Source organism: Dryobates pubescens, chromosome 22 (genome assembly GCF_014839835.1).
Source record: "Dryobates pubescens isolate bDryPub1 chromosome 22, bDryPub1.pri, whole genome shotgun sequence".
Lineage (NCBI taxonomy): Eukaryota > Metazoa > Chordata > Aves > Piciformes > Picidae > Dryobates > Dryobates pubescens.
This window is the reverse complement of record NC_071633.1, coordinates 15,913,861-15,931,788: the sequence shown is the minus strand read 5'-3', so window position 1 is coordinate 15,931,788 and position 17,928 is coordinate 15,913,861. Positions and strand designations below refer to the sequence as shown.

General features: G+C 45.5%; 1 protein-coding gene across 4 annotated transcripts in view; it reads right to left on the bottom strand.

Moving 5' to 3' along the window:
- Nucleotides 1–1,537: 1,537 nt before the first annotated feature.
- OSBPL5 (oxysterol binding protein like 5) overlaps nt 1,538–17,928 on the bottom strand; it is a 164,034-nt gene continuing 147,643 nt past the window's right edge. For all 4 annotated transcript variants that reach the window (XM_054171906.1, XM_054171908.1, XM_054171910.1 and 1 more), the window contains exons 11-22: nt 17,682–17,763; nt 17,041–17,139; nt 15,988–16,084; nt 14,949–15,047; nt 13,405–13,502; nt 11,910–11,999; nt 9,174–9,310; nt 6,412–6,597; nt 5,766–5,904; nt 4,550–4,667; nt 3,856–3,958; nt 1,538–2,857 (exon numbers count right to left, since the gene is read on the bottom strand). In XM_054171906.1, coding sequence (XP_054027881.1) covers nt 2,722–2,857; nt 3,856–3,958; nt 4,550–4,667; nt 5,766–5,904; nt 6,412–6,597; nt 9,174–9,310; nt 11,910–11,999; nt 13,405–13,502; nt 14,949–15,047; nt 15,988–16,084; nt 17,041–17,139; nt 17,682–17,763 — 1,384 coding nt within the window. In that variant the 3' untranslated portion in view covers nt 1,538–2,721. The remainder of the gene's footprint in view (nt 2,858–3,855; nt 3,959–4,549; nt 4,668–5,765; nt 5,905–6,411; nt 6,598–9,173; nt 9,311–11,909; nt 12,000–13,404; nt 13,503–14,948; nt 15,048–15,987; nt 16,085–17,040; nt 17,140–17,681; nt 17,764–17,928) is intronic.

The window sequence follows — 17,928 nt, the reverse complement described above, 5'->3', positions numbered from 1 at the left end:
GCCCAGAGCTCACGTGTTGGTGTTGAGGGGCTCATCACGAAAAGAAGGGATAGGGAATTGGAGCTGGGTTTTTTTGTTGTTCTTGGTTTTGTTCGGTGGTGGTTTTGTTTGTTTGTGTTTGGGTTTGTTTTTGTTTCGGTTTGGTGTTGGTTTTTTTTTTTTTTTTTTTTTTTTTTGTGGTTTTGTTTTCCCCAAACTGCACAAACTGAGTGTGTACCTGGGTTTTTTCTGAAGTCTTAAAAGGACTCTCAACTTTCTCAGTAGCAGCTATTCCTCATAGAAAGGTAGCACTTCTGGCCACGGTTTTCCTCAAGAATACCTTTCATTGTCCATGTACACCATACTGACAAGTAGGAACATTTGCCTCCAGGTGTAGAAATTGGATTAAAATTAATGACAGGAGGACTTATTGTGTGTCCCTGTGGTAGCAGTAGTGAATGCTGGAAATTCCTCCTGTGCAGCTGTGTAATTACCTTATGCAGGTTAATAATTTCTTTCATTGGACTGCTCCTCTTATGGTAGCAGCACAAGTCCCAGCGCAGCCCCTGTGGGTGCCCAGTTTGGAACTATTGAAGCAATCCAAACAATTTCAAGTATTTGTTTTTCAGTAGCTACTGAAGGCTTCCTGACAGCACTGCTACTCTGGGGGCTCAGGTGGGGTTGATCATGCAGTTACATTACTACCTCTTTCTCAAATCCTGAATGCATTTGTACCCAAGAGCAACTCCAGTATGTGGTCCCAGAGTGGGTGCATGATGGGGGAGGTTGTGCTGACAGGTCAGGGATGTGCTGACTTGCTGAAGCATTCACAGAGAGGTGGAGATAGGACATAGGCAGATGTGTCCATGCAGAATTAGGAGCTAACCCTTTCAAGGTGCATGCAGGACTCTGCCTGGCCAGACAAGTATGGTTAGCAGCGTGGCATTCCTTTACAGCCAGGGGAAACCCCCTCTCTCTGTTTTATACCACACGTGGAACACGTCAGGACTTCCTCAGAAAGAAGTGACTAGGATGACATTCTTCAAAAAGGCACCCCAAGCCCCATCTGGATCCACAATGTCAACGTTCTCCAAGGATGAAGTATCCTCTGATTTTCTGGAGACTTTTGCTAATAACAAAGCCACTCTCAGCTTTTGTTATTTGAGATCTCTTTCTTGAATGTCTACTTCCAGATGCCAGCTCTTATCCTGTCTGTTCATGTCAGGAAGCTGCAGTTCCCTTCATGGAACTATCTTTTCTCTATCATCAAGTTACTTCCCTAACAGAAAGGTTTCCCAAGTCCAAGACAAGTCTGTACATTTACATGTGCAATGAAAACCAAGGCAACCACTTTTCTTGCTATTTTGAGGCAATTGCTAAAACTAGAAGACAGAAGGATATCAAAATGCTGCTGCCGAGGCCCATGTCTGAGATTCTTTAAGGCCTTTCCCAGTAGCTTCTCCTCTAACAAGCACATCCCAAAGAGTTTTAACGCTATTAAGACGCGGAAGTGAGTTCAAACACACCAATAATGGGTCAGGTAGACTGCCACTGAAAGTTGTGTGTAGTTTTATTTCAACATACCAAGCACAAACAAGTTTCCCCTAACTGGGGAATATGACAAGGAATGTACTTAAAAATTTGGAAACATTTACATTGAAAGATAGCCCAGACTGGCACCACCACTAAGTATTTTAAGGCTGTATATATAGCAGTACTTACCACTTGGAACTACTTCAGGCCAGAAAAGAAAGGCTTAGTATTGTCCGCAGTCTACCGAAAATATTGCAAATCTTTAAAAAATGGTGTAAAATAGGAAGACTATTAACAGAGTTGAACAATGCAGTGGCAAAACCCTTCCTCCTTCCTGACCTTTTGACAATAAATGTGCCTACGACCGAACACAGGTGCACCTCTACCCTCCTGTCCTCCTCACCTACCCTGGGGCAGTGGGCTCCCCACCTACAACGCTAGTGTGAGCTACTACAAACCAGCCTTACAGCAAAGAATAACAATAATAAGTGACCAGGGCCTAGGAGCAGGCGTGTCTGACGTGACCCTCGAAGGGCGCAATCCAGGACACCCCCCAGCTCCAAAACCCAGCGAGGAGCTTTTGCTGACTGCTTCCCATTTCCTAAAAAGGGAAATTGTGCATATTTACAGTTCCCGTGGAATGGAAAATAAAACACATCCTGAGGCCCTGGTCTGTGTGCGCTGACCAAACAGATCATGACTTAATACCCCAGGGGTGGATTTTTGGACCAAGTATGCTCCCTCCCATAATTAAAGGCAGCTGGGCAGGCACCATGGACATCAGTTCTTTACAGCTCCCTAACTGCACTCCCTGCCTCGCAGAGCTGTGACCCAGGCCCCTGTGGCCTTTCCAAGACGCCAGGTTTCTATCATTTTGGGGGTACCAATACTGCTGGGTAGTTATTAGTTGCATCGTAAAATGACAAAACATAGAAAACAAATTGCACAATTAAAGCTACATTTGGCTTCAGCGTTAAGGCCCATACAGGTTAAGAGGTCCTTGAAGATGGACATGTAAAAGGCAAAAATGACATAATCTGCCGGAACGAAGTTTTGCAGGTTCCCAGGTCCCTTTTTCACCTCGGTTTTCATCTTTCTTCCACCTCTGCCGTGTTGGTTCTAAAGTGCTTTGGTGCCTCGCTGGGCTCCTTGCGCGAGTGGCCCCCCTCCTGCAGCCAGGAATCGTTATTGCCGCCAAAGGTAGTGACTTTATTTGAAGACATAATTAATGAATAGTTGACACGTAAGAAAGATGCAGAGGAGAAACCAACAACGAGAGTCCAGGAGGAAGCTTTCAGAAGAGACCTTCCTGTGGAAGGGCTTTTTGTTCAGAGCACTGAGGTTTCTGGAAAGAAAGCAGCGTGTTTATTTGCGTGCGAGTTTCCAGCTGTGCACATACCCAGAGCTTCCACACCAGGAGGGATCCCTGGCCTTTGGAGACTCCCTTAGAGTGCAGTACTCTGCCCCACACACTTTACCTCCCCTCTTATTAACCAAAGGATGAGCACCTCTGGCTGCTGCTGGCTCAGCAGACTATGCTGGCTGGCATGAGATGGCATAAGGGCACAAATACCAAGAAATCCCTTCATCTACTCACAAACCCATGCCCTAACTTTCCCAAAGAACTCCCTCCAGGCACTGCTGAGAGCAGGAGAGAAGAGCTAAAGCCAAAACACCAATGGCTCCAGCATCAGGACCTGGTGAGCCTCATGTGAGCTCACCCCACTGTAGCCTAGGTAGGAGCTGGACAATACTCCTCATGCAAAGAGGAATCAGCAAGAGCAGATGAGACAGTTAATAGCTCCCCAGAGGAGTCTGTGGGACAAAGCCCTTTGCCAGCAGTAGGTTAAACAGGTATGCTCACTGCTTCCTTCAAGTGGCAACTAGCAATTTAGATAAAAGGTGGGAATTCAGTGCTTGTCACCCATGAAGTAATTTTCATACCACATATCTGCACACCTGCACCTCTGCAGCAAACTGAGTAAACTCCTGACACCCTTGATGAGAAGGTAGAGCCCAACCCTTCTTGCCTAGCAGAGATTTGATAGCCAGGCTCTGGCCCAGCCCCTCCAAACTTCTGCAGCTGTTTTGCACTTGGGAGTGCCAAGAGATTCTCAGCATGCCCAGGTGATGCTTTTTGCTCCATAAAAAGAGTCTTGAGAGGAAGAGATTTCCTCACTGTTTCAAGTAGGGGCTGTATTAAGAGGTTAGCTATCGAAACAGTTGTTAACTGCACACCCACAGCTGATAAAGATGTGCCAAAAGCTGCAGTGGAGGAGTCAAACACCACAAGCTATTTTTTTGGCCCATTAGAGCATTAATTTGTTGAGAGAAGATGGTTACCTGTGTATGTCCTGTTGGGCTCTCTGCAGGGACAAAACAGCTGAATGGATTTCCTTCAGGTGATTCATTTCTTTCCCACACTGAGCACACAGACTTTCAAACCCTGCAGCAAAGGATTGAAGGACATTATGTTTTATACCATCTCTGGTGGGGGGGATGAAACACAAACCAGGTTCACCCAGTCAAGTGCCTGGCTGTGATCAAATTGTCACACTTTCAGCAGGCAATGTGGGGAGGACACAGGAACAGAATCTTCCACCCTGAAGACCCAGCTCAATGGAATGGATCTCGTGACACTGGCCTGGGGCCCCTTCTTGAGGGCAATATTGTCAAGAAGCAATTTTTGTAGCATGATCCCCAGCAGAGGGGAGTGGAATAGAGTGCTGGCACCTGCCCTCATCTCTGAAATGTTCAAAGTCACCTTCAACAAAAGCAGAGAAAACAGAATGAGAATCGAAGCCTGTTCCGTTTGTGCCAACCTGTTTGAGCCAAGATTTTGGAAACTCTTGTTGGCAAGGATGGTGTAAGGCAGAAAGAGTAGTACACAGGGAGAGCAGGAAAGCCAAATGCTGTCTGTGTTTGCCTGTGGGCCCATGCTATTACCTAGCCTGGGAAATTTCCCCGAGCTGGCACAGGGAATAAAGAACCGAGGGAAGGATATTAAAGCCTGACCCAGTGATAACCAAATACTTGCCATCATCATCTGAGAGCTCCTGCACTGACTCTGGTGTCGAACAGCTGCTCTCTGTGTTCTGGCTGTGGTTGGATGGTTGATCACTGGTTTTGCGGCGCCTGCAGTCTTTGGCAGACCTCTGGATATAACAGGGATCAAAAGAGAGTCTCTGTCAAAATGCATCTCTTGTATTTGTCTTTAAACAAAACATTCAGGATGCTGGGGTATCTGTGAGATTGCAAAGTCTGGCTGCTTTCTCAGCAAGAGTAGTTGGACTCCCAGCAGTTACTTAAAGTTATTGCACATGTGGCCCATAGAGAAGCATTTCCTTAGATGGTAACATCCAAAGTATTGTTGTTGTAGCTTTCACTGACACATATTAATGATGAACTTCACAGTTCTTTGGCTGAGTTGCATATCCAACCACATGTACGTAAGAGAAAGGATGAAAGGAGAATAACTTAGAATCAAAGTTCCCAGGGAGGCTCTTTCAGAAGGTGCCTGAAGGGGTTAAACATCACAAATCTTTTATGCCTGATTTCTTCATGCACTTTAGAAAGTTTCTCCCTGCCTCTCAGATGGGTGAGCCAAACACACTGGTTCGCACTTCTCACTGGAGGGTCTGAAAAGGAGTTCTGAACCTCAACTTTCCTGTTGCTTTACAGACATTCAGATTTGGAGTACTACAGAAGAAAAGTTTGTGGCATGTAATAAGATAGGAGTTCTTCAGTCTTATACAGGTTATATCCAGCTAGGTCAGCAGCTCTACACTTACAGAGCATTTTATGAATGACATAGATTACTCCAAGAATGAATGCAATGAAGTAAGGCATTATCACCTCCATTTAAAGGAAAGGATGGAGAGAGATTTCTTGTTAGGGAAGAAGTGATAAAAACAGATGGCAAAGACTGAAATTTCAGGATCTCAGTTGTGTATTCCAGAACCTTGCTCATACCCTCGCTGTGGGAAGTTTTCTGCTTTGGAAACACCAAACAGTGAAATTCAGCTCAGCCATGTGCAAAAGCCAGTATGAGTGTTACTGTCACTAACACTGGGTGGAAGAGAAATGCCCAAATCAATAGGATATGTCAACCCAAATTTTTTATTTGGAGTTAATGATAACCTGAAAAGAAACCTTCCAGCCTTTGCTGTGCTTACATGAAAAGGCTGCCAGAAAAGGGCTGTGTATCTAAACAATCATAAAGAACATTCAGTTCCCCAAAAGAGGCTTTTTACCTTGTGCAGTGCAATTTGATTGTTGATGCACATTGTTTTGTGGTTTGTCATCCTGGTGGATAAGTGTCTTTCCATCGTCTGGAGTATCCCATTCTTCTCAAATTGGGCAATGTCATTCAAAGGATCCCAAGGTCTTAAACTTTTGAGACCAAATGGGAAAACATCAGAAAAGCAAGAATTCCACACCGGGTGTAATAAAGCAATGCATCGGGGTAGGTATTTACCCCTGACAGGAACCTGAGCTTCCACAGATGCAATGTAAGGAGTAACAGATACTTCCCTCTACATTCCCAGCTCCTAGCAGTAAATGAGGGGTCTTGTCTCCAGAGCCTTCACCCTTCTTGCCAGGAGAGGAGAGCAGAGTAGTCAACTCTGCTCATACAGTGCAGAAAACCTCTGCTCAGTAACTCCACACCTGGTTGCAGCAACAGGGACCTGTACCAATGGCACAGCAGATCTGCCACTACTGAGCCCTCGCTTCCAGCTATTCCGAATCGGTGTCAGGAACTTGTATTCTGACAGTGACAGCTGGCTGAGGGCACAGTTTGGGGAAGGGTAGGGCCCAAATTACAGGTCTGTGACCTTGTCTGCACCCCCAGGGACTCAAGCAATGAGCTCTGCCCATGACCCCCAGCCCACCACTCACTCCTCATATTTGTAGTGCCATTCATTGGTCGCGGCGTCGTGCCGGAAGAGCAGCGGTTTCCACTCGGTGCCATTCTCCCTCCGCTCTCGGGCAGCATTCCTCTGCTCCTCTTCCAGCACAAATTTCTCCTGCGTCGCCTTGTGTTGATCACCTTTGTTTATTGCACTGGTAACGTGCTGCCAGAGCCTGGGAATAAACAGGGAAGCAAGTTAAACCACCTTAAACCCAACAACGTGTTTTGCCAGCAGGAACCTCTGAGCAGAGCTTTCCAGGTCTGTTGACACTCCAGAGGAAATGTAACAGGATTGCTCAGCCCCAGCGTCAGCTTGTGAATTAAAGGAACATTAGGAGAATGGCAATAGAGTGCTGTATGCATGACCAGCTGAAGAACAAGGGACATTCCCCTTAGATAACATCATCCACAATATTCAGTACAATCTCCAGAGCTGTCTCTGTGAGCTATAGGGCAGTTATGCTCAATTCACTGAGGGCAGTGGCCTTTTCAGGTGATTGATGGAGAATCTGTTATCTTCCTCGTGCTTTCAATCATTTATGTTTAGGAGCCTTTGTGTTAAATGTCTCTCCCTGAAACAAAGGCTTTACATTTAAAGTTTAGAAGCAGTGCAAAAGGAATTCATGTGCATGGCTGGGAGGTGCCCATTGCAATGCTGTACTTCTGTAGAGGACCAGCAACCAGCTCTGTAGGAAGCTGATTCAGTTTGGAAGAAGTCAACATGTACTTGTGCTCACAAACTCACACTTGTTTTCTGCTGCTGAAAGACACATGACCTGCCTAGGCTGTCTCACTGAGCCTTTGCCTGCCTGGCTTTTGCAACAGAAAAATCATTACTTTTTAAAAACTGTAGCCAAGCTGTGATAGGCCTCTCCACAGTTCCTTTAATCAGAGTAGACTGGTCTTCACTTCTGAGATGAGCAGCTAGCCCTCCCAAAACATTACTGAGTGGTTTAGTGGCTACAGTAGGCCCTGGAGATCCAGGCTGTTCCAGTATTCCCAGCTCCACAAAGCACCAGTCCTCCATTTAGAAGAGAAATACATTACTGCATTTAATTTGGAGCTTACTGTGAAGCTCTTAATTGAAAAGAGATACCAATGCTTTCACTGTGCTTCTATCACCTTATGTTATCATGACACTTCCAAAACAGCAGCCTCTTAATTAACTGAAGTCAGAGGAACACTTTCCTGTCCTTTTTGCATGCCACTCCCATTTTTCCTGTGTATGAATCTTTTCTCTCAAAAACAAAGGAAGGAAACTCAATTCAAACTCAAAGTGATGGAGGTGGGGGAGGGAGGAGTGAGAAGAACAGCCTGAGAAAATACTGTGGTAGCCTAAGGAGTCAGTGCAGAGGAATGTACTGGTGTAAAGAGCGAGCCCTCTAATTCCAAGAACCTCAAAGGGACACACACAAAATGGTTTGACAAGGGCAAATTACTCCATCAAGAGCTGCATGTGTCAGACAATGAGACCCTCAATGGTGAGCTGCATAATGGCATGAGCTTCAGAGACTCTCCTGCCTTTGTGAAAGCAGGTGATTTTCAGCACTGCAAGAAAGACTCCGTGATTCAGGCAGAACATAACCTGGATTAAATGGTAATTTATTCATGTATCTGTGAGCACAATAAGGAGCTCAGTGGAGTGCCTGTTAGGCATCCCCAGAATTTTCCTTGTTGCCTCCTTTCTCCTAGATGCAGGTATCACTATTAATCTCTGATGCAGCAAAGGGAGTCAGCCCTGGCAGTACTCTAAGTAAACAGAATCTGTTCAAAGAATCTGTTTCAGAAGATTAATAGAGAAACATGCTACAGTCTGCTCTGCTCTGTGACAGTGGCAACTGCACAACTCCAAGTTACAAATGCAGGCTTTATTGCCCCAAAGTCCACTGCTGTCCAGAACAAACTAAATCATAGAATGTGCTTTTATTATTTCCCTGCAGTCCCTTAGTGTCATGTGATGCCACACCAAAATTAGATGTCCACAGGGAAGAAGCCAGTGCAATGCAGAGCCAGGCAGTAACGTGCATGTGCTGCCTTGGGATGTTGGCTGGTACTGGCTAGCCATGCTGGTGAGACAGCAGCACTAGCTGGTTTGATGCCAGTGTTGCTCTAGCTGTTCCTGCTCGAGATGTCTCGGGATGCTCATTGCATCAGGTCATTCATTCCAGTTCCTAAGTCATGTGCCAGGACTTATTTTTAGGTAATCTAGATTATCCTCAGAAAAAAAACCAAGGTGTAGAGTTCTTTGGAGATCTCAGCTGACATTATGAGACAAGGCTAAACATCTGTTTAATTACATTCTCTCATAAAATCCTATTATGTGGTTCCAACCACTGCTCTGCTCATGCCAGGACCTGATACCTCCACCTAGTTTAAGAGCCTGTGGTTGAAACAATCCTTCTTAACAAGACATTCAACCTCAGACTGACATCTTGCCCTTCTCTGAAATGTTCCAGCAGTTAGAGACTCAGTTGATGATCTCTGGAGTTTAGGGAGAGTTGTTATTTTAGCAGATAAAATGTAGCCTCCACTATTTCCTAGCCCAGCTCCCTGGTTATTTCAGAGCTACACTTCATGGAAATGCTCCAAAGTTAATGGACTGGAAAAAACCGAGGTAAATGGCTGGGTAATGCATGCAGGCAGAGAGGATCACTGCCTTTCCAGGACAGTGCTGAAAAACTGGAGCCTTCTAACTAGAGCCCCACTTCCAGGGGAGAAGTAACAGCAAGGCATCCCCAGTGCTCCTCACCTCTCTGACTCAAAGTCTGTCTGCTCCTCAAACAGCACAATGTGGCGCTTCAGCCTCTGCCTCCGCACCTCACTGGTCGGGTTCCAGAACATCTCTGTGTTCCCATTTTTCAACTCATTTATATGCACTTCTCCATCCTGAGAAGGAAAATTAAGGGAAAAGGTTAACGACAATCAGAAAGACAAGGCAGAAAATAACCCTGAAAAATGGGAGCTGCTTCTGGAGGGTGATGAGGGATAAGGTTTGGTTAGAAGGTTTCTTTCCTCCCTTATCCCATCAAATCTCACTGAATGCTTCCTGAAAGTTTCTAAACTGAGTAAGGCAAAGCACTCCTGGAAACACCAGCTGAATTAATTGGAAGAAAATTAGAAAGGGAGCTTCTCCCTTTTGTTACTCTTGTCTCTAGACAAGGGTACCCACAGAAGCCCTAAGACACTCTTCTTTCCCCACTGCTGGTCCTAGGTACCCAGCACATAGACACAGATCCCTAGCTCCTTTCCCAGTCCTTCCTCTATTCCCCAGTGCTGAAATCCCACACAGACCCTACTGAAACACTGCCCTCCCTAGAAAGGAGCTAAAGCTGAGATGCTTTTTCACTTCTTTTTCAGTTTAGTCAGATTTTCCTATTATTGCTCCTGAATATGGCACTTCAAAATGCCAGGGGTCTTTCATCCTTATTCCTTGCCAATGTGCTTGGCAAGCAGCTGTGAAGCAGCACTTGTCTGATCCAAGGCTGGCCAGACAACACTGCTGTGTCCCTGCCTGCCTGAGCTGCCTCCCAGCCTTGCTTTCAGCTGCAGCAATGCCAGGGAGCCAGCCAGGGTAGTTTACAGAGCATGCAGTGAACAGCATGATGCTGACTTCAAGTGGAACGAATCAGAGGGTTACAGCTGCTCAACAGCATGTGCACTGGTGCCATTCAGCTGCCTGGACATGGCATGAGTATCATCCAAATCTTATTTAGGTCAAGGCTATTGGCTCTGCCTGTTGCTGCCTGATTTCTTAGCATGCCAGCTGCTGCATTTCTCCCCCTGACACAGTCCCTCGATACGCGTCTCGGAGTCCACCTCCCACATCTTCAGCTGTGGAACTCCTGTTAAAGGAGGTCCTGAGGGACCCTCATCCCTCCTCCAAGTGTCCTTCCTCAAAATTTCCTATGCCGTGTCCTGAGGTGCCAGTTCCAGGACAGATCTCAGCTCCCCAAGAGCTCCCAGCTGTGGATGGGAGGAGGCAGGCAGGCAGACATCTCTAAGAGGCATGTATACAAGCCCTCAGCTGCTGCTTTCATCCTGGGGCTCAGAAGCATTGGGATTTGCTTCCCTTCTTTATTCAGGTGGGTTTTCAGGTCCTCAAGCAGTCTTTCAATTGCAAGGGTTTCTGTCAGGAAACTAAATGGTGCCAGCAAAAAGCCTGCAGAGCTCAGGGGAGCAGGCCAATACGCTCAGCAGGGAGGGAGGAGAACAAACAACGTCCCTACTGCTGCACAGCAGCTACTCTATTCACAGCATGCAACTCCAAACAGCAGCTTATGGAGCCATCCTTTCAAAGCTATTTAACATCTTTTATACATCACTCTAATTTTGTGCACCACAAACAACCAGCACAAAGAACAAGGGAGGAATAAATTATTTTCAGGCTGGTAAAACCCAAACAGAGAAGGCTGGAAGCTGAGCAGCAGGCAGCTGTGTGGCTCTGTGCCCCAGGGGAGCCACTCAGTCACAAGCTCTGGAGGAAGGCATTTGCAGGACCCACCCCAGACAAGTTACTTCACAGCCCAGCACAACTCAGGACTGCCAGGGCTCATCCTGCAGGAAAGAGGGCTCAGAATGGAAAAGCTATCCATGCACAGGGAGCAAATCTCCTTGTGTATACAACTAGAAAAGTCAAATCTCCCATTTCAAAATGGTCATTATTTTTTTATATAAAAGAGGTCAATTGCCTGAGGAGACAAGTCCAGCACCATAGACTACACTGTGGTTAGGACCTCTATGTACTAATGCAGGAATGCAGCCCATTCCCCCTGACCTCCTTTAAATACCTCCTTTAGGATGAGACAAATCTTGTCTCAGAGTGGTAATTTCTGTGGACTGGAAAGGGATCATAGGTTAACTACTACTATGAAGTCTGAATGTAGCTGAGATAAATACCAAAGTGTCCAGCCCAAAGCCAGGGTTTACTTGTGGGTGTTAGATGTGCAAAGGTGGTAGCAGCTCTGATGACTGTTCTGAGCTGCTCATACAGACAGAGCCTTATCAAATCTATGTGTCCATCCTTCACCTCATGAACAGAGGAGTAACTGCCTTCTGCCACAGAGGTTTGCTGTGAAAGCAATGAACCTTGTGAAGCTCTTCTCTGATACTCTTACAGCTGGGGAAGTACTGGACATAGCACAACAAAAGGAAGCCTCAGGATTTCCACAATCACACATAAGACACAGCATCTGCTGCCATCAGTGCTGGTCCTAAGGGTGAGACCCTGGATACAGAGCCCCTGGTTTTGACAGCAGCCCTCCTTGCTGCTGCCAGCCGTGTCGCAAGTGTCACTGGCTCTGAAGGTGGCTGGGACTACTGCAGTGTAAATGAGATGGAAAGGTGTGGCCAGGAAGCTCTGCCGGCCTGCGCTCCCTGGGGATGGTAGAAGGAGGCAGGAGAGGGCTCCAGCACAGGGAGCCTGCCAAGGGCTGGCAGCCCTCCCAGGCCGCCCCCGCCGCCAGCAGCGCCGGCTGTTGCGTGTTACCCAGTGTCCACTGAGGCTTGCCAACACCTCTTCTCCTGATTTAATCTTCCCGGAGATTTGATTGATGCTGGTGCTGCCGCCGAAGAAGGGCTGTCAGGGCAGAGGAGAAACAGAAAATATCATCAGCCTAGTGAGAGCAGCCATGCAGCAGGAGCAAAGGGAAGTGCAACCTGCTTGAGTCCCACTATTTCTGGAGACAGGCAAAAGGAATTCTGTCATGGGGTTTGCTGTCTAGCGTTGTGCCCTCTTCCTTTTGTTTGCGGTACCAAAAATCACTGTGGCAGCTGCAGGAAGGGAGGTAAGCCTTCAGGTGCCTTAACACTCAGCAGTGCAAGGCCTTGTCTTCCTTGCACACACACATCTTGCCAGTTTGGCATCAAGTTAAATGTATGTGGGCAAGTCCTTCCCTTGTCCAGAATCGGAATACAGTTGGCACCCTTGTGCTTACAGCCTTGTCCAAAGAAAAGGAGCAGCACTAATGTAGCTGGTGACTTTTCCTGCCTGTGAAGCAGGAACAGCAGTGTGGCACTGCTGATGGCTGCATCTGTGTGGAGTCTCCAGTGTGAAGAAGCTTTTGTCAGCAGCAAACAAAAAAAAGAAAAAGGGTATTTCCAGAGTCAAGGAAAAGATTCTCAGAACAATGGAAAATTCCCCTCACCTCCTGCCTGCCAAACACAGGAAACAGCAGTGATAGAGTGACCAGCTCTTTCATTTGTACCACACATTCTTCAGACTTTTTGGCAGCTACTTTCCAATAACATTTGTGCAGAGCAACTTTTTTAAAAACTTATTTATTTTATTTTATTTCCTACAACACCCATGACAAAAGAAATCACAAGTGTCTCAAGAATCACTCTTTCAATCCAGCAGAGAACTGGTACCATATCCAACTTAAAAATGAAGTTATGGGGCTTACCTTCAGCTCCTTACAATTCTGCTAAAGAATATGGCCAAAAAACATTCAGAGCAGAGTGTGTAATTAAGCCACAGGGACATTTCTCAGTTGTGCTTGGACTAGGCATATTGTTTTCAGCCCAGAAAAGAAGGGTCTGTGTTTTAAGCTCTGATGTGTTGGTAGATTTGAGATGATGCTGACCAAAGTCAGGGAAATGCTCCATTGTCTCAACAGAGTATGTCAAGCCTATGGGAAGAACGGGCTGTAAAGATGAGTGTATGCAAACCTCAGAAGTACATGGGGCAACAGTTAACTTTGAAAGGGCAAATAAAGACAGCAAATTGTTACTGCAGCTGCAAAAGGCTCCCCTAGCTCCGGTAATCTCTCACATTCATGTTGGCTAAGGCTTGCAGGCTTTCAATTCTCTGCTTTCTTTTTATGTCCAGTAAGAACTTGGTTGTTGGAACAGAAGAGAAATGAATGCTGCTTAAAAAGCAAGTTAACTGTCCAGGAGAAGTTGCAGGTCATCATTTTCCCTTCCAAATTTTGACACATGGAACTACAGGACCCATTCAGAATGGAGGCCACAATGTCTCTTACCTTTAGCTTGAATTCCAGTTCTGCCCTGTGGTTAGTTTTCTCACAGTCAATGGTAACTTTCCCTCCCAGCTCCATTGTCATGGTACCATATAAAAGGCCTGAAAGGAAAAAGAGAGACTGAAGGGAGACCCCAAGGGAAGTGATCACAGAGTCATAGAATGGTCTGGGTTGGAAGGGACCTCCAAAGGTCATCGAGTCCAACCCCCTCTACAGCAAGCAGAGTCATCCTCAACTAGATCAGGTTGTCCAGAGCCCTGTCAAACCTCACCTTGAGTATATCTGGGGCCAACTACCTCCCTGGGCAACCTGTTCCAGTGTTCTGCTACCCTCATGGTAAAGAACTCAACTCAAACTAGCTCTCACTGACATGCTGTGAAATTCACTACTTGGCTTAAAGTTCTGAGAAGACAGAAATCAAAGTTTCTAGGAAATGGCTTTTGACTGTAAGCATGAATAATGCTCCCCAGAGTCCATATTCCCCATTTATTACACCAGCTAGGAAACAGCTTGACTCACAGGTGCTGATAGTGCATCTGGGGCAAGCTGCATGTAGGAAAGGAAAAACAGGGTAACTTGTGCCCAGCAACTTCATTTGTGTACTGGTGCTGAAACAGACCCAGGCAGTTCTCATAGGGTGGATGGGGCAGAGAGGAGCTGTAACAGGATTCAGCAGAATCTGTGAGACTAGCAGTCATGCAGGGGACTCCTTTTTACACATGCTCACCATTTGCTGAAAAGGTCATTTGCAGAGAAAGAAAAATGGAGGACAGGAGATTTATGCACAGGAATAGTTCACAGAAGCCATGATTTACAGGAGTAACTGTTTTCAGGTCACTAGGCCCTCCAGAGATACTAACTAAGGGATCAACATGCCAAAATAAAAAACATTTAAAAACCAAAATTGGATCAAAGTGCTGCAGGAGTGATTTTTATCACTGTGGCTGAAATGCCAGACACTTATCTTCCGAAGGAGAAAGGCCAAGCTAGAGCAGTGAATCAGCAGCCATCCCCTGGCCTCAATGCACAATGCTTGACACAGCAAGGCCCCACAGTAGCAGATATCAGCCTCACTGAGGCAGCTCTTGCACTGAGGAGTGCCATGGTTAGAGCAACAAAGCAATCAGAAGAGAAGTCAAGAATGAATTTCCTTTATTCCCAAAAAGGCAGCAAACATACCAAGCAATTTCAGTGCTAACACTAAAAAAAACCTTTTTATACTCAAAAGCTTAGAAATGTACTCTTGCCATCTTCCCTTTATCTGGAGGAGGGGTATGCAGCAGGTTTTTGTTTTTACAGAGTGTTAAAACTAACTCAGATGGGTCTCATTCTGTCCTCAGCTCTGCACAGACAAATCAAAATAAACTTCAGTGACATTACCAGTCTGCTGAGTGCTCTGACTCATGTGTGGAGCAACTGCTCCCTGGAACTACCAGTCCCTGCAGTGCCAGGTATTTGAGAGGGAAGAAGAGAATTAGTCACTGAGATACCATTGTATTATTCTTTCTGTTTGGACAGAAAGAGCAAACAGAACAGTCCTAACTTACCTTTACAGTGGGCGTATGGCATAGTAATGATATACTCTTCCCCCCTGTTTAGAAACATAAGCTTTGCCTTCCCATCCAACAGTGCAGAAAGTGAATTGCCTAGAATTTAAAATACATATCAGTTAAAAAAAATAAGGCATGTTACACTTGGTCACTCAGAAAAACATTTCCATTTAAATGTTGGTCACTAATGAAGGGAGAGATATAAAATGTTAGTAATTCAAGACCCTACAAATTATTTACTGATGGGGGCAGGCAGCTCTAACAAACTCCCTGCTGCACTGCTCATATTTGCTCTGGCATTTAGGCCCTGTTGCAGAGGCTGCAGTAGATGAAATAAGTCATTAATGGGATGTAGAAAGCAGTGCTAATGCCTAGAAGTCCTTCTGTTAGACAGCTTTTCTGATTGTGAATCTGATTTTTACCCCAGTAACAAATGAAATTGCCAGAAGGACAGTAAGGACCACTTACAAATGTTCCAGCAAATACATTTATCAGGGGATAGTATTTAGGAAGTGTTGGTCCAAACAAGAAACCTGTGTTAAACAGCAACAGTGTTTCAGAGACCGCAGTGGTGCTGTCTCCACCGAGAGGAAAAGATTGGAGGTTTGAAGCTGTAGGGTCCACTCTCAGAAATCTGGGAGCTAGAGAAATGGTTGCATTTTCACAGAGGCTTTTGGGAAAGTCAGCTGGGTGATCAGATAGCTACAGAATGACTCATCCCTGAGCAAAATCTTCTGAGCAACCGATTGCTCACACATACTCAGGAGCCTCTGCTTTCTGAAACTAGATTTTTAATGCTCCTGCTTTTCCTGTTTGATTGTTGGGGGGCTTTGCTGTTGTTTGTTTGGAGTTTTTGTAACATTAGTTAAAAATAGTGGAAATGGGGAAAACCCAGGACAGCCAAGACAAGGAATTTGGTGGCAGATCTCTTGAGCATTTCTTTGTTCAACTCTCAGCACCCTCAGGAGTGATTTAAAGACAAACCAAAACCAATGCCACGATGTTACCTGGCAGATGCCTGGGCTGAATGCCTTACCATAAAACTTGGACCTAGCTAGAATGCTGCCAGTGATGCAGAATCCATCCTTCCTGTTGCTGACATGAAAAGCTGACACTGGTGGATGGTGGGAGACCTAGAAGAAAAACAAGGACAGGCCATTCTAGCAGTCTTTATAGGCTAAGCAGAGCAATGTGTGCATGTGCAGCCTCACACAGTGTTACATGTCCAGGGAAAGTGCAAGAGACTAGGGAGGCTGCAGGACTGAGCAGAGTCCTCAGAGTCCCACCCCTGCCATCAACCCCAATGCTGAATGAGGGAACATTATATGTGAGACCCCTATATATGAGAACATATGTGAAGTTTCTTCCCCAACCCTTATTTCCTTGTCCTTGTGCATTTGAGATCACTTTAGGCCAAGAGGTACACTGCTGGATTTTCAACAGAATAAATGGCAGTGCAGGACCTCTTGGCAGCATCTGAATAACTTCCATAAAATGGATGCAGTGGCTGAAATAAGATAGTACAAAATTGAAATTCTCTGATTAAATAGGAAAGAAAATATATATATAAGTGAAACAGGGAGCTCACATGGTCCTCAGATCCCTTTGTTATCATTGTAAATTTGAAACTAAATGTTGTCAGGCCAGTTCACTTGTGAGCTCTGCTCTTCCTTTATCCCCAAAGACAATGAGATAACTCTCAATTTACCCCTATTAAAATAATTATGGCAAAATTAGGAATAAAGGAAAGTAGGATTTGGTTATGTGCTTTCTGCCCCTTTTGACAGAAGAAACATAAACCATGTTTTATTAACAATAAGAAAAGAGTAGAGCAAAATCCCATGGAAAAAGTGTCTCCTGAGGAGGCTAATGTTATGTGTGGGAGACCTATCTTGAGTGCCCACCACAGCTCACATCATCTCTCTAAAAGAAACAAAGAGCAGCAGCTAGTTTACCCCAGTCCCACTCTGGATGTTTACAAAAGCTCTAATTTCCTCTCCTAGGGTGGATAAGGAGAGTGCTCCTATGCACAGAGGTGCAAGCAGGCTGCTACCTGCCAACATCCGAACATCCCAATGCAACAGCTTACCTGTTCTGCTATGTAAAATGTGTGACTGTTTGTCTGAGGGTGAAACCAGCAGCAGCGAAATGTCTCTCCCAGAATAGGGTTGTATGGCTTTTTTATTCCCTGAAACACAAAGGAATCAAAACCTGCTGCACATGAAGACTTGCAATCCAACTCTACAGACATGGCCACAAAACCAATTTGAATCATCTTCTCCCTGATATCTTCAGCTAAGTCAACCACAAGAATCAAAACTGGTGAACTGGTTACACACATCCTCCCACTCTAATCTTTTAATCAGAGCCACAGATTCATCTTCTCACCAACTTAATCTCCAATACTGCCTGATCAAAGCTTTACAAGATTAAACTCTATTATTTCTGCTGCTATATGCAGCAGGTGTGTACTGCTGTGGAACCATGGCACTGTGGTACTGACAGGCCTGAGCAGAGAAAGGAGACCTTTTCTCAGTGAAGGGGAGAATCTTGCATCCAAGGGAATGTTACTTTTTGATGACCAGTTTTGAAACCAAATGCAACTTCACTTTTCAAAGAAATGGTCAAAGTCTTCTGAACAGTAGGAGAGGTGAAGGGTTGAAGGAAGGGCAATAAAGAAATGCACAACCACAATGCCCATCACAACCCCAGCTTCATGCACTCCTTTACCTTTGGCTTCTTATAGAAGCCGGAGAGATACCACCTTAAAACTTGCTTTATTCGACTGTAGGGATCATCTTCAAGAACAGCCCTGCAAGACAGAACACAAAATGATCTTTGCAGTGTTCTCACATCATGCACATTTCACACCAGGATAATAACATTCATGACAAGTAGCATTCCCCCATCTGTGCTGCTGCCAGTGCAAAAGGTGTCTGCCAGCAAAATCAGTTTTGCTTAGTCCTGGCCATCATAC